Source organism: Aethalodelphis obliquidens, unplaced genomic scaffold, assembly GCF_003676395.1.
Source record: "Aethalodelphis obliquidens isolate GAN/ISIS:26980383/991018 unplaced genomic scaffold, ASM367639v1 scaffold1, whole genome shotgun sequence".
Classification (NCBI taxonomy): domain Eukaryota; kingdom Metazoa; phylum Chordata; class Mammalia; order Artiodactyla; family Delphinidae; genus Aethalodelphis; species Aethalodelphis obliquidens.
Window position 1 is genome coordinate 5,645,769 of NW_020837945.1, and position 16,505 is coordinate 5,662,273.

Genomic DNA, 16,505 nt, shown 5'->3' on the forward strand with positions numbered 1-16,505 from the left:
AAGTGGCACCTTTGCTGCACATAAATGCTGAATTCAGCACCGGCAGAAACACATTTTGCAAAAACACAATGTCAAGCCCAGCACAATAATTACCACGAGGCTCTGATATCACTGATAATTCTCCAGCAGTCAAAAATCTTCCAAGGAATGTGTAAATATCCAGTTAAGAAAAACGACAGATGGGAAGAGACAAAATGAATACCTGAACATACCTAAACAGTTTGGTGGATTCCTCTCTTTTCCCTTTGCCAAACCTCCTTCAGAAGCCACATGTGACTCTGTGGGATGGGGGAAACACAGAGATATTTTAAAGCTAAAAGGACAATCATAAGCAGAGAGTCTAAAGACTCTTAACACTTTCAAATGCAATGCCATATGAGTAAAGATTATTTTGCATATGAGTAAAAATTATTTTGCAATGTCTACTTTACTTTTCTGAAATTAAGTTCATAGATAATGTAACTTAACTACATACCTAAATTTCAAAATAAAAAACTCCAACATAATGCCCTGTGTATGATATAAAGGAGGTATACACTAATTATTAGAGAAATGCAAATCAAAACTACAATGAAATACCACCTCACACAGGTCAGAAAGGCCATCATTAAGAAGTCTACAAATAACAAATGCTGGAGAGGTTGTGGAGAAAAGGGAACCCTCCTGCACTGCTAGTGGGAATGTCAATTGGTGCAATCACTATGGAAACCAGTATGGAGGTTCTTCAAAAAGCTAAAAATAGAGTTGCCATATGATCCAGCAATCCCACTCCTGGGCATTTATCCAGACAAAACTATAATTCGAAAAGATACATGCACCCCTATGTTCATAGAATAGCAGCACTATTCACAATAGCCAAAATATGGAAACAACCTAAATGTTCATCAACAGATGAATGGATAAAGAATACGTGGTACTAATAAGAACCTGCTGTTTAAAAAAATAAATTAAATAAAATTTTAAAAAAAGAATATGTGGTACATATATACAATGGAATACTACTCAGCCATAAAGAAAAATGAAATAATGCCATTTGCAGCAGCATGGATGGACCTGGAGATAATCACACTAAGTGAAGTAAGTCAGAAAGGGAAAGACAAATACCATAGGATATCACTTATCTGTGGAATCTAAAATATGACACAAATGGACCTATCTATGAAACAGAAACAGACGAAGAGAACAGACTTGTGGTTGGGGGGGTTGGTAGGGGAAGGGGTAGGATGGACTGGGAGGTTGGGTCAGCAGATGCCAACTAGTGTATATAGGATGGATAAGCAACAAGGTCCTACTGTAGAGCACAGGGGACTACATTCAACATCTTGTGATAAACCATAATGGAAAAGAATATGAAAAAGAATGTATATATATAGATATAACTGAATCACTTTACTGTACAGCAGAAATTAACACAACATTGTAAATCAACTACCTTTAATAAAATAAATTTTTTAAAAAGTAAAGGAGAGGGCTTCCCTGGTGGCACAGTGGTTGAGACTCCACCTGCCGATGCAGGGGACACGGATTCGTGCCCCGGTTCGGGAAGATCCCACATGCCGCGGAGCGGCTGGGCCCATGAGCCATGGCCGCTGAGCCTGCGCATCCGGAGCCTGTGCTCCGCAACGGGAGAGGCCACAGCAGTGAGAGGCCCGCGTACCGCAAAAAAAAAAAAAAAAAAAAAAGTAAAGGAGATATAAAAGGGAAGTCATTTATAAGACAGCAAAAATAACACCCAGTAGGACAACACCAGAAGACATATGAAGTAGTCAAATCCCTGAATCTACAATAAGAATTACCGGGGACGCAGCAGCTATAAATCCAGATGGATCCCAATACGCTGTAATAGCAGCTCAGAACTCTAAGTCGCAGTGCTATCGGTGATGCAGTTTTCCAAAATGGCAAACATGTCTTGAGGAAGCTCCTCCCAAAACCAACTTTAACTTTCCCTTGATTTTCAAGGTAGCTTCATTCATAGAAAATTAGATGTACCTTACACACATGATACATATACTTTATGATTTTTTATTGTGAAATATTTATAGTGAAATATAGGCTCAAGTAAACAAAGATCACTTATGTAGATGTCCGATGGGACATTTGAAATTTTTCAGGCTTCTCCCAAGTATTGTAGGACATCTAGGAACGCGCCCTCAACTGAAAGTCACCAGGACTGTCAATCACTAAGAAGTTCAAGCATTACACCTACACCAGAAGAAGGGCCACACCTTTGACCAAAGATGCCATGACTCAGAGGAGGTCACAGGGCAAGTTGGCTGCAAGCCCAGTCGCTTCTTTGCAGAGTGTTTCCTCTGCATCATGTTTCTGGGGGCTTCTAAGCTCCAAAAAGGGAAAATCTAACTCTGCAACAACCCCCCCCAAATGTTTTTAAATCGTGATGATTACCTTAACTGTGAGTCTTTGAGCCTCAGCTTGTGTCCCCTTGGCTGGAGACACTGTGGAACCAGGTGAGCCAAGGAGGGGAGAGTGGCCACTAACGTGTGTTTTGGTCAATGCGTCTTGACAGCCTGGAGGTTCTGAAAATAATGTGAACCACAGCCTAAGAGCAAAACCAATTTCCATGTTCCCTTTCTGGTTCTGGAATAAATCGTTCATTCTGCGAAAAGTTATAGACCACGCGGAATGCACCTGCCCCAACACAGCGCCAGGGCCATGGGGGAGCAGGTGGATGAGAAGCCCGCCCACCTTCACGGAATTTAATGCGAAAGTAGGCAGTCAGTAATTAATTACACAATTATGTCACTAATGCAATGAAGGAAACGCCTAAAGTGACATATTAGCAGCATGGAAGCATTAACCCAGCAGGGAGGGAGTCAGAGTTCCATTAGGGAAGCAGAAAGTTCCGAGTGATACAGAGTAAGGGATTAATTATCAGAATTCCACCTCCCACATCACAGGAGATGCCGGGGAAGAAAAGGTCCAGAAGCGGAGGGTTAGATGGTCAGAAAAGAGTCACTAACCAGGGCCTGCGAAGGGAAGCTGAGAAGTCCACCGCAAGCGTGGTCCCTGCAATCAGGCCCAGTAGAAGAGTGGAGTGTGAAGCAACAGTCAGCAGCCACGCAAACTTGAACCCCGGGAGAAACACGGCCGCCTGCCTTTCTCTCAGCTCACCCACCCCCAGTGACGCAGGCACCCTACAGAAGATGGCACCCTTCCCCCAGAGCCACACACACCTGCCAGGACCCAGAGAAGCAAAGGAAAAGGTCACGACAGTGCTGGAGGGGCTGCAGATCCAGCAGGCAGCAGGCCAGCCTCCGCAGCTGTGAGCTCCAAGGGCACGGGGAGCCGCACACCACCCTTCCACGTGCATTGCCTCTGGCCCTTCACGGGCCTCTTTCTGTGCGGGTAGCTCCCACCCGGAACCACAGCAGGAAGAGTGGCTAACTGACAGAGTACAGAAGTATCCAGAAGGCTTCAGCAAGGAGAATCTGAAGAATCAGCCAGAGTTGGACAAAGTGAAGGGAGGAGGAGGGAGTGATCCAGGCAGGACCACAGACCCCGGGGGAACCTTCCGCGCTTCGGAGACCACAGTGAGATTCGTAGAGAGTGGCGTCTGGCCAGGGAGGGTTGGGGATACACCCAGCTGATCCCTGGAGGCCTTGGCAGGATTTTAGATTTCGTCCTAAGAGTGGTGGAGATGCGGAGGAGATGTTGCCCTGCACAGGCAGAGCAGCAGCCTAGAAGTCCGAAAGGCCTGGGGTCAGAAGGCGTACGTGTCGCTCTGTGACCACAGCTTATGAGCTCACTTTGTTCATTGGAACCGCACAGGACTGAGCGAGGATTAAGGGAAATAATCCATGAAACTGTCAGTGTGCGTGAGGCAGGTGGGCACACTTCTTCTGCAAAGGGCCACATAGTGACTGTCTCAGGCTTTGTGGGCCAAATGGTCTCAATGGTTCAACTCTGCCATCAGGCCTGAAAGTAGCCACAGAAAACATGTAAATATCGACTGGGTTCCGAAAAAATCTTACTTGTGGACACTGACGTTTGAATTTAACATAATTTTCACGTGTCATGAAATATTATTCTTCTTTCAATTTTCTTCAACCACTTAAAAATGTAAAAACCGTTCTTAGTTCACGGGCCTTATAAAACTAAGCAACAGCTGAGTTTGACTCATGGGCTAGAGTTTGTTGGCCCCTGTGGTAGACACAAAACTAGTGTCTCTCCCCTAACTTTGCTCTTTACACACACATGCACACACACTCATATATATATTACCATATACACCCACACATACATACACATCACACAAACACATGCACAAACACAGAGCACACACACATGCACACATGCACACCACACAACTGTGAAGAGGCTGCTGCCATGATATAAGCCTTCGTGCTGACTGCATTTCCTTTAATTCAGTCCAATTTGTACATTCTGAGGAAAACAAACAAAACTACATCAACTGGAATTTTTAAAATTGGTTTTTGATTTAGACAATAATGTGCTATGATTTGAACGACCACAGACTTTATTAGCCATGAAATTGAAGCAGTTATTACCAAGAGTTCCCAAATTAAGTTACTCTGTGAAACATCCCACATTCTTAAGGTTTCTGTAGAGAAATGTCATCAATACATTCTGTACTACATTTTCCCCATAGACTTTACTGGAATTTCATAAAATTTCTGCTTTGTCAACACAGTATGATTATGAGGCCAAGCATGAACCTCTCATTCTGAAGCCATTGGTTGAGCAATGATTCTCACAAATCTTCCCACCAGCCCGCAGGGTTCTGAATCTCAATGTAGTTTTAGAAAGAACGTCTCACTCAACAAAAGAAGGAAGACAGTTGTGGGGTTGTTTCGGCTCAAGACCCAGCCTGCTACCCCAAACTCTGCATTTTCCAGGCTGAGAAACCAGGGCACCTGCTTCATAAATGTTGGAGAGTGAGTCTCATCTGAGGCCGTGGCCTGTGGCATGATTTACAGGCTGTGCAGGGTAAGAATTAAATATTTACCATCTTCAGGGGAACGCAGCTCCCTCCAAAGGCTGCAGGGATGAGGGAGGCCTGCACGCACTCAGAGCAGGGCAGCCTCGGGCCTAAGAACTGGGCCATGTCAGGTGAAGACAGGGCAGGGCGTGTATGTGTGTATGTGTGTCTGTGTGTGAACATCTCCACGAGGGTAAGCACCAGAGGGACTTCAGGGGTCCACAATTCAATCCCTTTGTTCTACTGATGTGTCACCAAAGACATGACCTACTCAAGTTCAACGCAGCCAAGTTCCTTTCCCCCCATGTGTGTCCTCATTTGGTAAATGGATTCATCCCAAGGAGAGGAAGAAGCAGAACCCTACAAGGCAAAACATCTTTCCCCGTGATGTCACGAGCACAAGGCATGTCTCCATGCCTTGATTTGTTTCCTAAATGTTGCCAGACCCTCCTGGCTGGGTGTCTTCTCCCTGCCTCTCCCATCCATTGGCCGCCCTTGCCCTTCTCCATCCCGTGTGGATGCCGTCAGTGGGCTCCCTGGACCCCTGGCTCTGGATGGGCTTGGTGAGCAGAAGAGTGGGGAGGTGGCCTCTTTGTCACCTGACTCCCTCCCTGCCAGCTTTCCAGAGCTTGGCTGTGTCCCTCTACCTGTGGCCCAGCAACCGTCAGAGACCCTCTCCATGCAGGGCTGGCCACCGCTCCTACCCTGTCAGCTCTATGGATGGTGACAGCTTCTCAGACATACACATCCTTCACAGGCCTGCTGAACCGCCATCTATCCCATCCTACGTGCCCTTGAACCCTCCCTCCTGTCTTGCCGCTCACCTAGTCCTCTCATCTCTGAACTCCATGTTCTCAACTGTTCCACAGAGAGGATTTTCCTCCCTCTTTGCACAGGACACGTGTTCTTCCCCAAGGACATCATACTCACTTAAATGGCAGGCCCAGATGCTGACACAGCATCTCCTGTATCCTCGGCAGCCTCCATTCACCTTGAGGTCATCACCGCCTAGGAACTGGCAACGCAGCTTTAATGCTCCTAATTGTTTTCCAAGAACAAGGCCACATAGAGCAAAGGAAGTGCTTTTATTGGACCTCTCCAATTATCTTCAATGTGTTTACATTATGACTTGAGTCCTACTCGTAAGTAAATGATGAAAGATCCTTGACTCCGTAGGGCAGGCTTGGAATCTGACAGCATAACCAGGGTCAAAGACCCTTGGAAGCATGGGCAGGTGTGGTCTCCCTGGGTAGCATTTTATGACTCAAGGCTTTGAGGAACATTTGTTTAAATATATCTGGGCCTTCATCAGCCATTTATTAGCAGAGAGCCGTATCTATCTTTCGGAGTAACACCCTTGGCCATGATGTTTTGACTCCTTTCACCCCTTCCCCTTGAGCCTGCTTCAGCTCTCTGCACTGCAGGATAAATCTACCACATCAGCAAAATCCCATTATCAGTTGAGAGCTGCCCTGGGGTTTGCAGGATTCCTAAATAGAAACTGGAAAGTACACAGACATAACACTGAGAGAAAACATGGATGGCGTGTTTGTGTAAAAGAGCCCACCCTTGACACATCTAGGTCATTTCCAAGTAGCTAGCTCTAGGTCAGCACTGTCCAGAAAAAACTTTCTGCAACAATGAAGGCTGTAATCTGCGTGTCCAATACAGTAGCCACTAGCCAGACGTGGTATTGGGCACTTGACATGCGGCTAGTAGGATTGAGGAAATAAATCTTATATTTTACTTAATTTCAAATAACTTAAATGCAAATAGCCACGTATGTCTATGGTATTGGACAGAGAAACTCTAGATAGTTTTGTTTATAAAATATCCATACCTCTTGCAAAATAAAAACTAGCCAGGGGTCCCTTTGAGAAAACTTACTCATAGAACAAGCTACTATAAGAAAGAACCTACTTACTTGTGACACAGGAAACCTTCCCGAGCCTGATAAATGAAAAAAATATTATAGACTGATGCACCAAGCACATAGCAAATTGAAGAAATTTCTGTGAAGATCATTCGGCACTGTTCTCCAGAGTCTAAAACTTGAAATTCAACTATATTCTACATGCAACGCCCCACCAACTTCTAAAATAACCACAAGAATATGATTCTTATAGCAGGCAGATGGCAAATATTCATTATACTTCAATATACTGTGTTTCCCAGTATTGACTTGTTTGAGGTCAATATTTACTCAGTGCCTCCAGAATGCTAGGTTCTGTAAAGGTTACAAAAAGTGTAAATGACATGACATTTGTTTTGTCTCGGGATCCGTGTTCTGTGGCAATTTGGAGAGAGTAAACTATGAAGAAAAGAATATGGAATTCACTCACTGAACAGCTCTGCTTAACAGGAGACCAGAAGGTCTCCTGAACCTTCTGGGCTTTATCCTTGACTTGTACCTATTCAAGGATGGTGGCAGGAGACAGGATCACATTGACAGGGAGTAAAGAAGTTATTATAATAAACAAGAGCCTCACTTTTAAGCAGTTGAATTGTTAATTTTTCTCATAAAAAGGACTCTTTGGAAAGTATCAACTGAAAAAAGATGCACGACATGAGAGTTGTGAGTTAAGTTTTATTTGGGGCAAAATGAGGACTATAGCCCAGGAGACAGCATCTCAGATAGCTCTGAGAAACTGTTCCAAAGAGGTGGGGGGAAGGTCAGTTTATATGTGGCTTTGGTGAAGGGGGAGTCCATGCCATCAAGTACATCATTTTTGCAGAAGGTTTCTGCTAGTCTCGTGAAGGTTACTTCTAGTCACGAGGAGCAGACGTCACCATGAAGGATTTTAGCGCTTTTCTAGATATGCGGAGATACAAGAATTAGGCTCATAAAAATCATCTCCTGAAAATAACTATCTGAAGGCCTGTTCTGCCAGTTTTTTCTAGAGCACAGAGTGCCTCATTCCTGAACTCCTTTCAGAAGGTGTTGAAGGTCAGCAGCTGCAGTGGCTCATAATTTAATCCTTGTAAATCTAGATGGCAAGTGCCGATTTGTAGGTGACAAAAGTGATACAGCTATATTCATGGTGTTTCGAAATTTTGCATTTTAGTTCTACTCTAAAGAAAATAGTGACCAATTCCCTCACATTAGGGACACAGTCTTAGAAGAGGTGATCTTTTTTTTAGGATCCTGTAAGTAGCGGGCATATACAAAATATTTGACAACCTATAAAACAGGAACACCACCCAATCAGAATGGATAGTGTTTGGGCACCACCCAATCAGAGTGGGTAGTGTAGGGGCACCGACCAATCAGAACAGTACAGAACAGCACACAGCCCCACGTTGTACCAGCAAATACCCCTTGAGTTAGTTGTCAATTCATAGGAGGGGGTCCAGGGTAGAGACCAAATGTGATTTATGATGAAGAAATACTTTAAAAATCATGATAGTATGCAGGTACACCTTGTTTTATTACTCTTTGCTTTACTGTGCTATGTAGATATTGCATTATTTACAAATTGAAGGTTTGTGACAACCCAGCGCAAGTCTATCGGTGCCATTTTTCCAAAAGCATTTGCTCACTTCACGTCTCTGAGTCCATTTTGGTAATTCTTGCAATATTTCAAACTTTTTCATTATTATTATACTCGTTATGGTTGTGGATGAAAAACGCTGCCTGCCATATCGGCAAACAAAGGGTGATGCAGCCGTCAAGACCTCAGCCACTGCAGCCCCCCCAGGCGGTGCCCCGGAGGGGACTCAGGATGGGAAAGAAGAGGATGCTGGCCCCAGAGAGCTGAGGTGCACATCGAAGGAATGATTGCAATGAGCCCAGGCTCTTGCATCTTCCCATGCATAGAAAAGCACTAAATTCCTCAGCTTGAGGTGTCTGGTTTTCTTTAATTAACAGTAACTTTTTGATGTTCCAACTACCTGCTCTTTGCTGCAAAACTGCTATATATCCTGGCTCCCCCCTGCCCTCTTTGGAGCGGTCCCTCAGAGTCCACTGAGAGGCTGCCTTCCAGGCTTGAAGTCCTCAGAAAATCTGCCAGGTAAAACATAATTCTCAACTTTTAGGCTGTGCAGCTTTTTTCAATCGACATGGTGACCTGTGATCAGTGATCTTTGATGTGGCTCTTGCAAAAGGACTGCAACTCACTGAACTCTCAGATGACGGGGAGCATTTTTTAGCAAGAAAATATTTTTTAATTAAGGTCTGTGCGTTGTCTTTTAGACATAGTGCTAGGGCACATTTAATAGACTACTGTATAGTGTAAATGTCACTTTCACATGCACTGGGAAAGCAAAACATTCCTGTTACTTGCTTTATTACTGTGTTCTGGAACCGAACCTGCAACATCTCCAAGGTCTGCCTGTATAACTTCTCTACCACTGGATTAGCACGCAGCGGTGTGGAGTGATAAGAAACATCATCACGATGAATGTGTGTCTTTTACCAGGTAACTTCAAGGAATTCACCACAATCTTAACACTTTTAAAAGTTGAATTCCATGAAGACGCAGACCTACTAGAGAATAGACTTGAGGACACGGGGAGAGGGAAGGGTAAGCTGGGATGAAGTGAGAGAGTGTCATGGACATGTATACACTACCAAATGTAAAATAGATAGCTAGTGGGAAGCAGCCGCATAGCACAGGGAGATCAGCTCGGTGCTTTGTGACCACCTAGAGGGGTGGGATAGGGAGGGTGGGAGGGAGATGCAAGAGGGAGGAGATATGAGGATATATGTATAACTGATTCACTTTGTTACAAAGCAGAAACTAACACACCATTGTAAAGCAATTATACTCCAATAAAAATGTTAAAAAAAAAATTTGAATTCCACTTCAGCAATAGCATGGTTGGGCCTTGGGGCCCAGAGCAGTTGCTAATTACTGACCATCATAGCAATCTGTTCCAACCAGTGCAGAGCACAGCCAAATACTAGCCTCTACGTTAAATATGAAGTGATGGGGTGGACAGCGAAATACACTGAAAATCTCTACATGAAAAAAGAAAAAAAATTTTATAGAGGTCTCTGTTTTGTTTCTTGGAAAATTCTTGGTTCCTAAGCTCTATGATTCTTTAAACTACCCCCTGAATAGTAAAGAGTTAAGAAAAGCAATACAAGTTTTTTGGTGTTTTCCTTTTTATTTATGAAAGAACATATTTCCCATTTCCAGTTTTTTCATGGCTGGAGTATGTCCCCCACAAAACATAATCCACATCTAACTCATCCGAGGACAAGAGAACAAGACTGATGAGGGAGCAGATAAAAATGAATGTCTTCATGTCAATATTCAATAATGAGATATTTCTCAAGGTGCACATTAGCTTTAGAATTTAAAATTACTTATAACCTATAAGTTCTGATTTTCTGGGCAATTTTTATTTTTATTTTTTGCCACACCACGTGGCTTGCAGGATCTTAGTTCCCTGACCAGGGATCGAACCCAGGCTATGGCAGTGAAAGCGCCAAGTCCTAACCACTGGACCATAAGGGAGCTCCCCATTCTGGGCAATTTTAGATGTCTGATTGATCCTAATTTTTATCCTCTTTTTTTCACAGATAATATGCAATAATACCCACATAGTAAACATACATAAATATCACTTCATAGGATTTCAGATAATAAAAACTTCTTAAGTGTCATGGTGGGATGTAGACTTATCTACCATTTGTTGGGTCAGCAAGCAGGAGTGTTGAGTGATGAGAAGCACGATCATGATGAATTTGCAGCTTTTACTTAGTAACTATGGAATTCACTGAAATCTCAAAACATTTTAAAAGTCAAATTCCACTTTAGAAGCTGGGAAAATGGATTCCTTCCGTCCCTATAAAATATCCATTCCGATGATGCCAACATCGCTTCTTCTAGGTCATGTTGGCAAAGCTGGAGCCCAGCCATAGGATGATGGAGAGCAATGGCGACACCATTGTGAGCAATGATGACATCATCATGAGCAGGGATGACATCATCATGAGCACTGACGATATCGTCGCGATGTAGGTCATCAGCCAAGTGCCGTGTGGAGCCAAAGGGATGCCTGTACTATACCAAAGTCACATTCCTGACCTTCTTAGGACTGGCCACGTTAAAGGAAACCTGTGGGCGACTTGCTGGGCCCAGCTGGTGCTGGTCAGATCCCTGGAGACAGAGAGAAAAGGGTAGATTGAGTTGGTTGAGATCATCATAACGGCACACTTGAGAAGGAAGCTCAACTCGTCAGCTAAGATAAAACGAGGGTGCAGAGAGGAGCACAAACGTTAACACAGGTCCTTCCTCTACGATTTTCAATAACACACACCGCAGATGTTTCCCAAGTACAGGGCCTGAAGAGCGATCCAATTCAAAGAATCCAGTGTTTGTATGAAGGCAAATTACAGTAAAGATTCACTGTTTTGTTTTTCAATATTCCTATGGAAATTCTCACCATTGTGTGAAAATGTAAAATATTTCTAACCTTCTTTAAATAGCACACTTTCTTTCTAAAGGAAAGGAGCAAAACTGAAGAACTGACTCCGTGTCAATCACCCACCTGTCTCCTCGGACAGTGTTCCTGGCTCTTACATTCTGAAATGTACTACCAAGCAGACCACTCACTCCTCTGAGGGGCCAATGCCTGTGGAAGAGTGTTGCCCTATTAAAATACATGCAGTGGACTTCCCTGGTGGCACAGTGGTTAAGAATCTGCCTGCCAGTGCAAGGGGACACAGGTTCGAGCCCTGGTCCGGGTTGATCCCACATGCCCTGGAGCAACTAAGCCCGTGTGCCACAACTATTGAATCCCGTGCACCTAGAGCCCGTGCTCCACAACAAGAGAAGTCACCGCAGTGAGAAGCCCACACACCACAACAAAGAGTAGCCCCTGCTCACCGCACCTAGAGAAAGCCTGTGTGCAGCAACAAAGACCCAATGCAGCCAAAACGAAATTAATTAATTAATTAAAAGTCATCAGTCCTTTACATAAAACATAAATAAATAATTAAAATAAAATACAATACATGCAGCGTATTTTCCTGCCACCCTGAGAATGCTGACTCAGACTCCAGGGCACCCGAGCTGCATTTAACATCTTAAATAATGTAACTGGGCACCATAAATAATTTACATCACAATGGAACGTCAGCAAGTCTGGGGGGTGGAATCACGCTGACTCGTGGTTTTAATTCATTGACCCCCCATCACACAAGGATGAAGCCCCACAGGTCTGATGGGGTACATCGCACCATAAAGGCGGTGCTTCTGCTGTGATGATGCCTGGGATATTTGCTGTCGTTTGCCTTTTGTCCCCGTGACATGGTTGCACCAACCATTGTTGTTTTCTAAGTTTATCAAGAGTTTATTTCTGTTGACCTCAGTGGGGAAAAGATTAGCAGGGGAGACATCCTCCAGGTTTCAAGTTATTCATAACCTCACCCCCCAAAACTGAAAGAGTCAGGAGGAAAGACACAGAATTGCCTGAAATAACCAGAAAATGGACTGACAGCGAGTCCAGGAGAGGAAAAGGTGGATCGTTTGATTGAAATATTCATCATGATGCAAAATATTTGCAAACCCTATGACTTCCTATCAAAATAAAAGGTGCTTCCCTTTCCCATTAACTGTAATTTTCAGAAAGAATTTCTGATTTTATTTATCAGTTTTGCGCCAGTGTGTTTCGTGGGCAGTTACACCTGCGTTATCTGTACTTCACCAACAGAAATAATGTCGGTGTTATATATCCTAACTGGAGATGCAGTCAGGATAGAAATAATCAGTGTAGAAAAGCGCCATGTTTTGGTTTATGTCAGTTTGTAAAATCAGTCTCTTTTTTTACCTTCTGAGCCTTCTTAAAATTTAGTGCATGATCTGGGGTCTCTACAGCCCCAAATCCTCTTTCTATCCTTCATATATATTGAATGTGATGTGCCTTAGACCCACCTAAAACATGGGAGATTTAAAAAGTGTTCCTCAGCTATGGTGCCATGTGGTTATGGAATATTCTGGTGCTGAGACGCTTCCATTTGATCTTCATCACAGCCCCACCACAAGCATCTCAGATCCTCCATGCTCTGTGACAAGGGCCATGCAGTGGGTTTGTGAACACGGATCATTCCAAATGCACAGATGTAAGCAAATCCCCAAAACTCAGAATGACTTTCCCTTAGAAACAATGCAATACATGTCTGTTTTCACGCTGAGCCACAAAACAATTTCCTTAAAGCAGATTGCCTGGGGAACAAGGTAAAAATGCCCTTTCTTCGGTCGTATCTTCCAGAGATTCTGATCCAGAAATTCTGGAACAGACTCAGGAGTGTGCACTTTAACAAGCCCTCCCCCCGCCCCCAAAGGGCTTCCCTGTACTGAGGACCACGGCTCGATGAGCAGGTACCCAGATAAGTGTGTCTCCAGGTGCTGGCTGCACCTCCACGCTCAGTGAGCATTCTTTGGTACCCAGGATACAGGAAACACTTCCCGCATTTCTGCCCATTGGTTATAGGAATGAGGATTCTCCATCTCAGCCTCTGGTAAAGAGCCCCAAGTTCACGGGGCACCCTGGCAAGGCAGCGGGCTGAGAGGTAGGGATGAGCATGGGAGGTGCTCCAGGCGGCTAGTGGGGGCGTCTTCCCATGGTTTACAAGCCAGCAACTCCCAATGGACCTGGCCTACATCAGCCATGGCCCCCTGTGGTCTCTGACCACAGTGGCTGGCCTTCTATGGAGCCAACCTCCAGCCCACAGCCTGTCCCCGATGACACTATCCCTGATGACACTGTCCCTGAGCTGAGCCCTCACCCCTTCTGACGTTTTCAAGGACGGTCAGCACTGAAAGCGTCGGGAGACAACTGGAGATCTGAGAAAAGAGGTTCGCCACGACATCCATGCTGCCCTTCCCCACAGCAGAGTGGGCCTCTGGCGTTCCGGACCTTAACGGGAAGGATGTCGGAGGAGCGAGAGTCATGGGGGGCTGGTGTCGTGGCGACGGGGTTTCACCCCTTCCTAAAGCATTAAGAATCCAGGCTCCTGTTCTAGTAACTGTTGAGCATAGGATGTAATTTAAATCATACTTGGCAATGCATGATGAAGATGCAGCGTGTAGAGGCTCTCTGCAGCCTGCAGATGTAGACACAGGTGGTGGAACTCTGGGTGGGAGTGACCCCGAAAACCGCCCTCTCCTCAGCAACTGTGCGCAACTCTGAGCAGACACGGCCACAGACTCCAGGGCCTTCTCTCCTTGTAAGGGAGTCCACATGATGTCAGCAAGAGTACAGGCACCATCAACCCCGGGGAGAGGTCCAGTACAGCCTCTGCCCAGTGTGGTTACCATGAATGCTTTGGGACTCTAAGCAAATCATAAGTACTGGATGGGGTGAAATGACAAAGTAGGCAAGTCCATCTCTGGCAAAGTCGCACTCTCCCCTCCTGCAAGCCCCACTGCCATCTTACTATAAGGCAGCCAATAACCCTTCAATCTAGCCACGTGTCAGAGCCCCCTCAGCTGGCTCTAAAAGGCAGAGATGCCCAGGCTGCCTCCCCAGCTCTACTGAGACAGGAAGTCTGCAGGTGGGGGCCAAGAGCCTGGACATCCCAAAGGCCACAGCGATGAGTCAGGCCCTTCGGGTTTCCCCTTTCTTGGATCATGTTTGAACGAGAGAGCCTTGAAGAAAACCCAAAGTGACCAAGATTACAAAGGAGCCAAATGGCCGTTTGACCTGGAATCATGTATCTTTCTTCGGGGATTCAAAACAAAATGTTGCATCCTCATCTGTGTTTGTCAAATAATATTTTTTGTCATGATTTCACTGTGGTGATCAGTCCGTAGGCACACGGGCTCCTGGTGTCGCCCTGTTGGTGACAGCACAATGCTGGGCTTTGAGAACCTTCTCCGCTGGAAGAATTACTGTGTAAGGAATGCCCAGAATGAATGCTGTGCCAGACTGTGTGTAGTCAATGGCCGTCCACTACGTACGACCTCCTGCGATGCAGAGGGCAAACAAGACACCAGCCGAGCAGAAGAGGAGACAGCGTGGAGAGAACACGCACACGCGGACTTGTGAGTTGTTGTACTTGCCAAAGCCAAGATGGCGCTGCTCTGAGTGAGACCTGTTGACCCAGAGCAGGAGCCTTAGCTGCTGTCATGCACACCCTGTCTCCGCCCACAGGACTTGCGTCTGACCCAACCAGCTCCACAGTGATGGAGCCTGGGCTGCGCTTTTGCTGCAGGCTGACTCACAGCTTGAGTTCTCTCGGTTTAACTGACAGGTTTTTCGGGACCTGAGCCTAGCGCAGATTTTCTGCAAAACTGTGTCATCTGTAGTCAACCACCCTGAGCTCTAACAAGCCAGCTTCTCAGGCAGGAGTCTCGCTGGGCACCTGCTCTGGGCCCCTGAGGCCCACGTGGGTGGCCACACCCCACAGCAGCAAGGACGGCAAAGTGGACAAAATGAGCCACACGGAGACAAGTGGAGAGGAAGGCAGGATGAAAGGACAAAGGACGGGGCTCTGAAGAGCTCTCCTGTCCTGGGCCCTCCAGGGAGCAAAGCTCATTGCACATGGAGAAAGTTTATGAGGAAAGAAAGCACAAATTGCACTGTCCTTGCTCTGTGGCCTAAGGGGTTCCGAGGAAAGTCCGCATGAGCCTGCACAGCAGGGGGCGTGGCCACACAGACCAGGCTGGGCTGCAGGCCCGGCCTTGGCAAGTTCTAAAGGAACCTCTGGCTAAGGGTCGCCTGGACCTGCTTCTACAAGCTATGGCTTGACCACCTGGTGGCTCTTCAGTGGCCAGATGATGACATGCAGGACTATGTCCTCTTTGGAATAAGGACACAGAAGAGACCTACTGAAGGCCCAGCCCTTTCCTCTACTGACCATCTTGTTCCCTCCCTCCTTTTTTTTTTAATTGAAGTACAGTTGACTTACAATGTCATGTTAGTTTCAGGTGTATAGCAAAGCGATTCAGTTACACATATTGGGTTGGCCAAAAAGTTCGTTCGGGCTCTTCCATAAGATGTTGCAGAAAACCCAAATGAACTTTTTGGCCAGCCCCAATGTATATATATTCAGATTCTTTTCCCTCATAGGTTATTACAAAATATTGAGTAGAGTTCCCTGTGCTATACAGTGGGACCTTGTTGTTTATCTATTTTATATATAGTAGTGTGTACCTGTTAATCCAAAACTCCTAATTTGTCTCTCCTCCCCCTTTCCCCTTTGGGAACCGTAATTTTGTTTTCTGTGTCTGTGGGTCTATTTCTGTTTTGTAAATAAGTTCTTTTGTATCATGTTTTTAGATTCCACACAGAAGTGATATTATATGATATTTGTCTGCTCCCTCCTCCTTTAAGTGCCTCACGGGAAGCATAGCTCACAGTACCTCTCACGTTCAGGTTCTTCAAATGGGCATCCAGGACACAGTGCCTGGGCCCACACCGGCAAGGCACCCTTTGCTTAATGACCAAAGATAGGCCTCTTCATAAATGTGCTTGTCCAAGTTCCCTCGCTTAGAAAAATCCAGCTATTTAAAAACCCTTTGTCAGTTTCTAGCTCAGGCAAAAACGGTTCATCTTCCTTTCATCCTCTTTGTTTCTTAAGGACCCTGGTGCTCTG

The 16,505-nt window shown here is 45.4% G+C and overlaps 1 protein-coding gene across 5 annotated transcripts in view; it reads right to left on the minus strand.

Annotated features, from left to right (window-relative positions):
* Positions 1 to 10,058: 10,058 nt before the first annotated feature.
* The window catches only part of IGSF5 (immunoglobulin superfamily member 5), a 43,296-nt gene continuing 36,849 nt past the window's right edge, over positions 10,059 to 16,505 (minus strand). For all 5 annotated transcript variants that reach the window (XM_027093457.1, XM_027093744.1, XM_027093521.1 and 2 more), the window contains one exon: positions 10,059 to 11,064. In XM_027093457.1, coding sequence (XP_026949258.1) covers positions 10,969 to 11,064 — 96 coding nt within the window. In that variant the 3' untranslated portion in view covers positions 10,059 to 10,968. The remainder of the gene's footprint in view (positions 11,065 to 16,505) is intronic.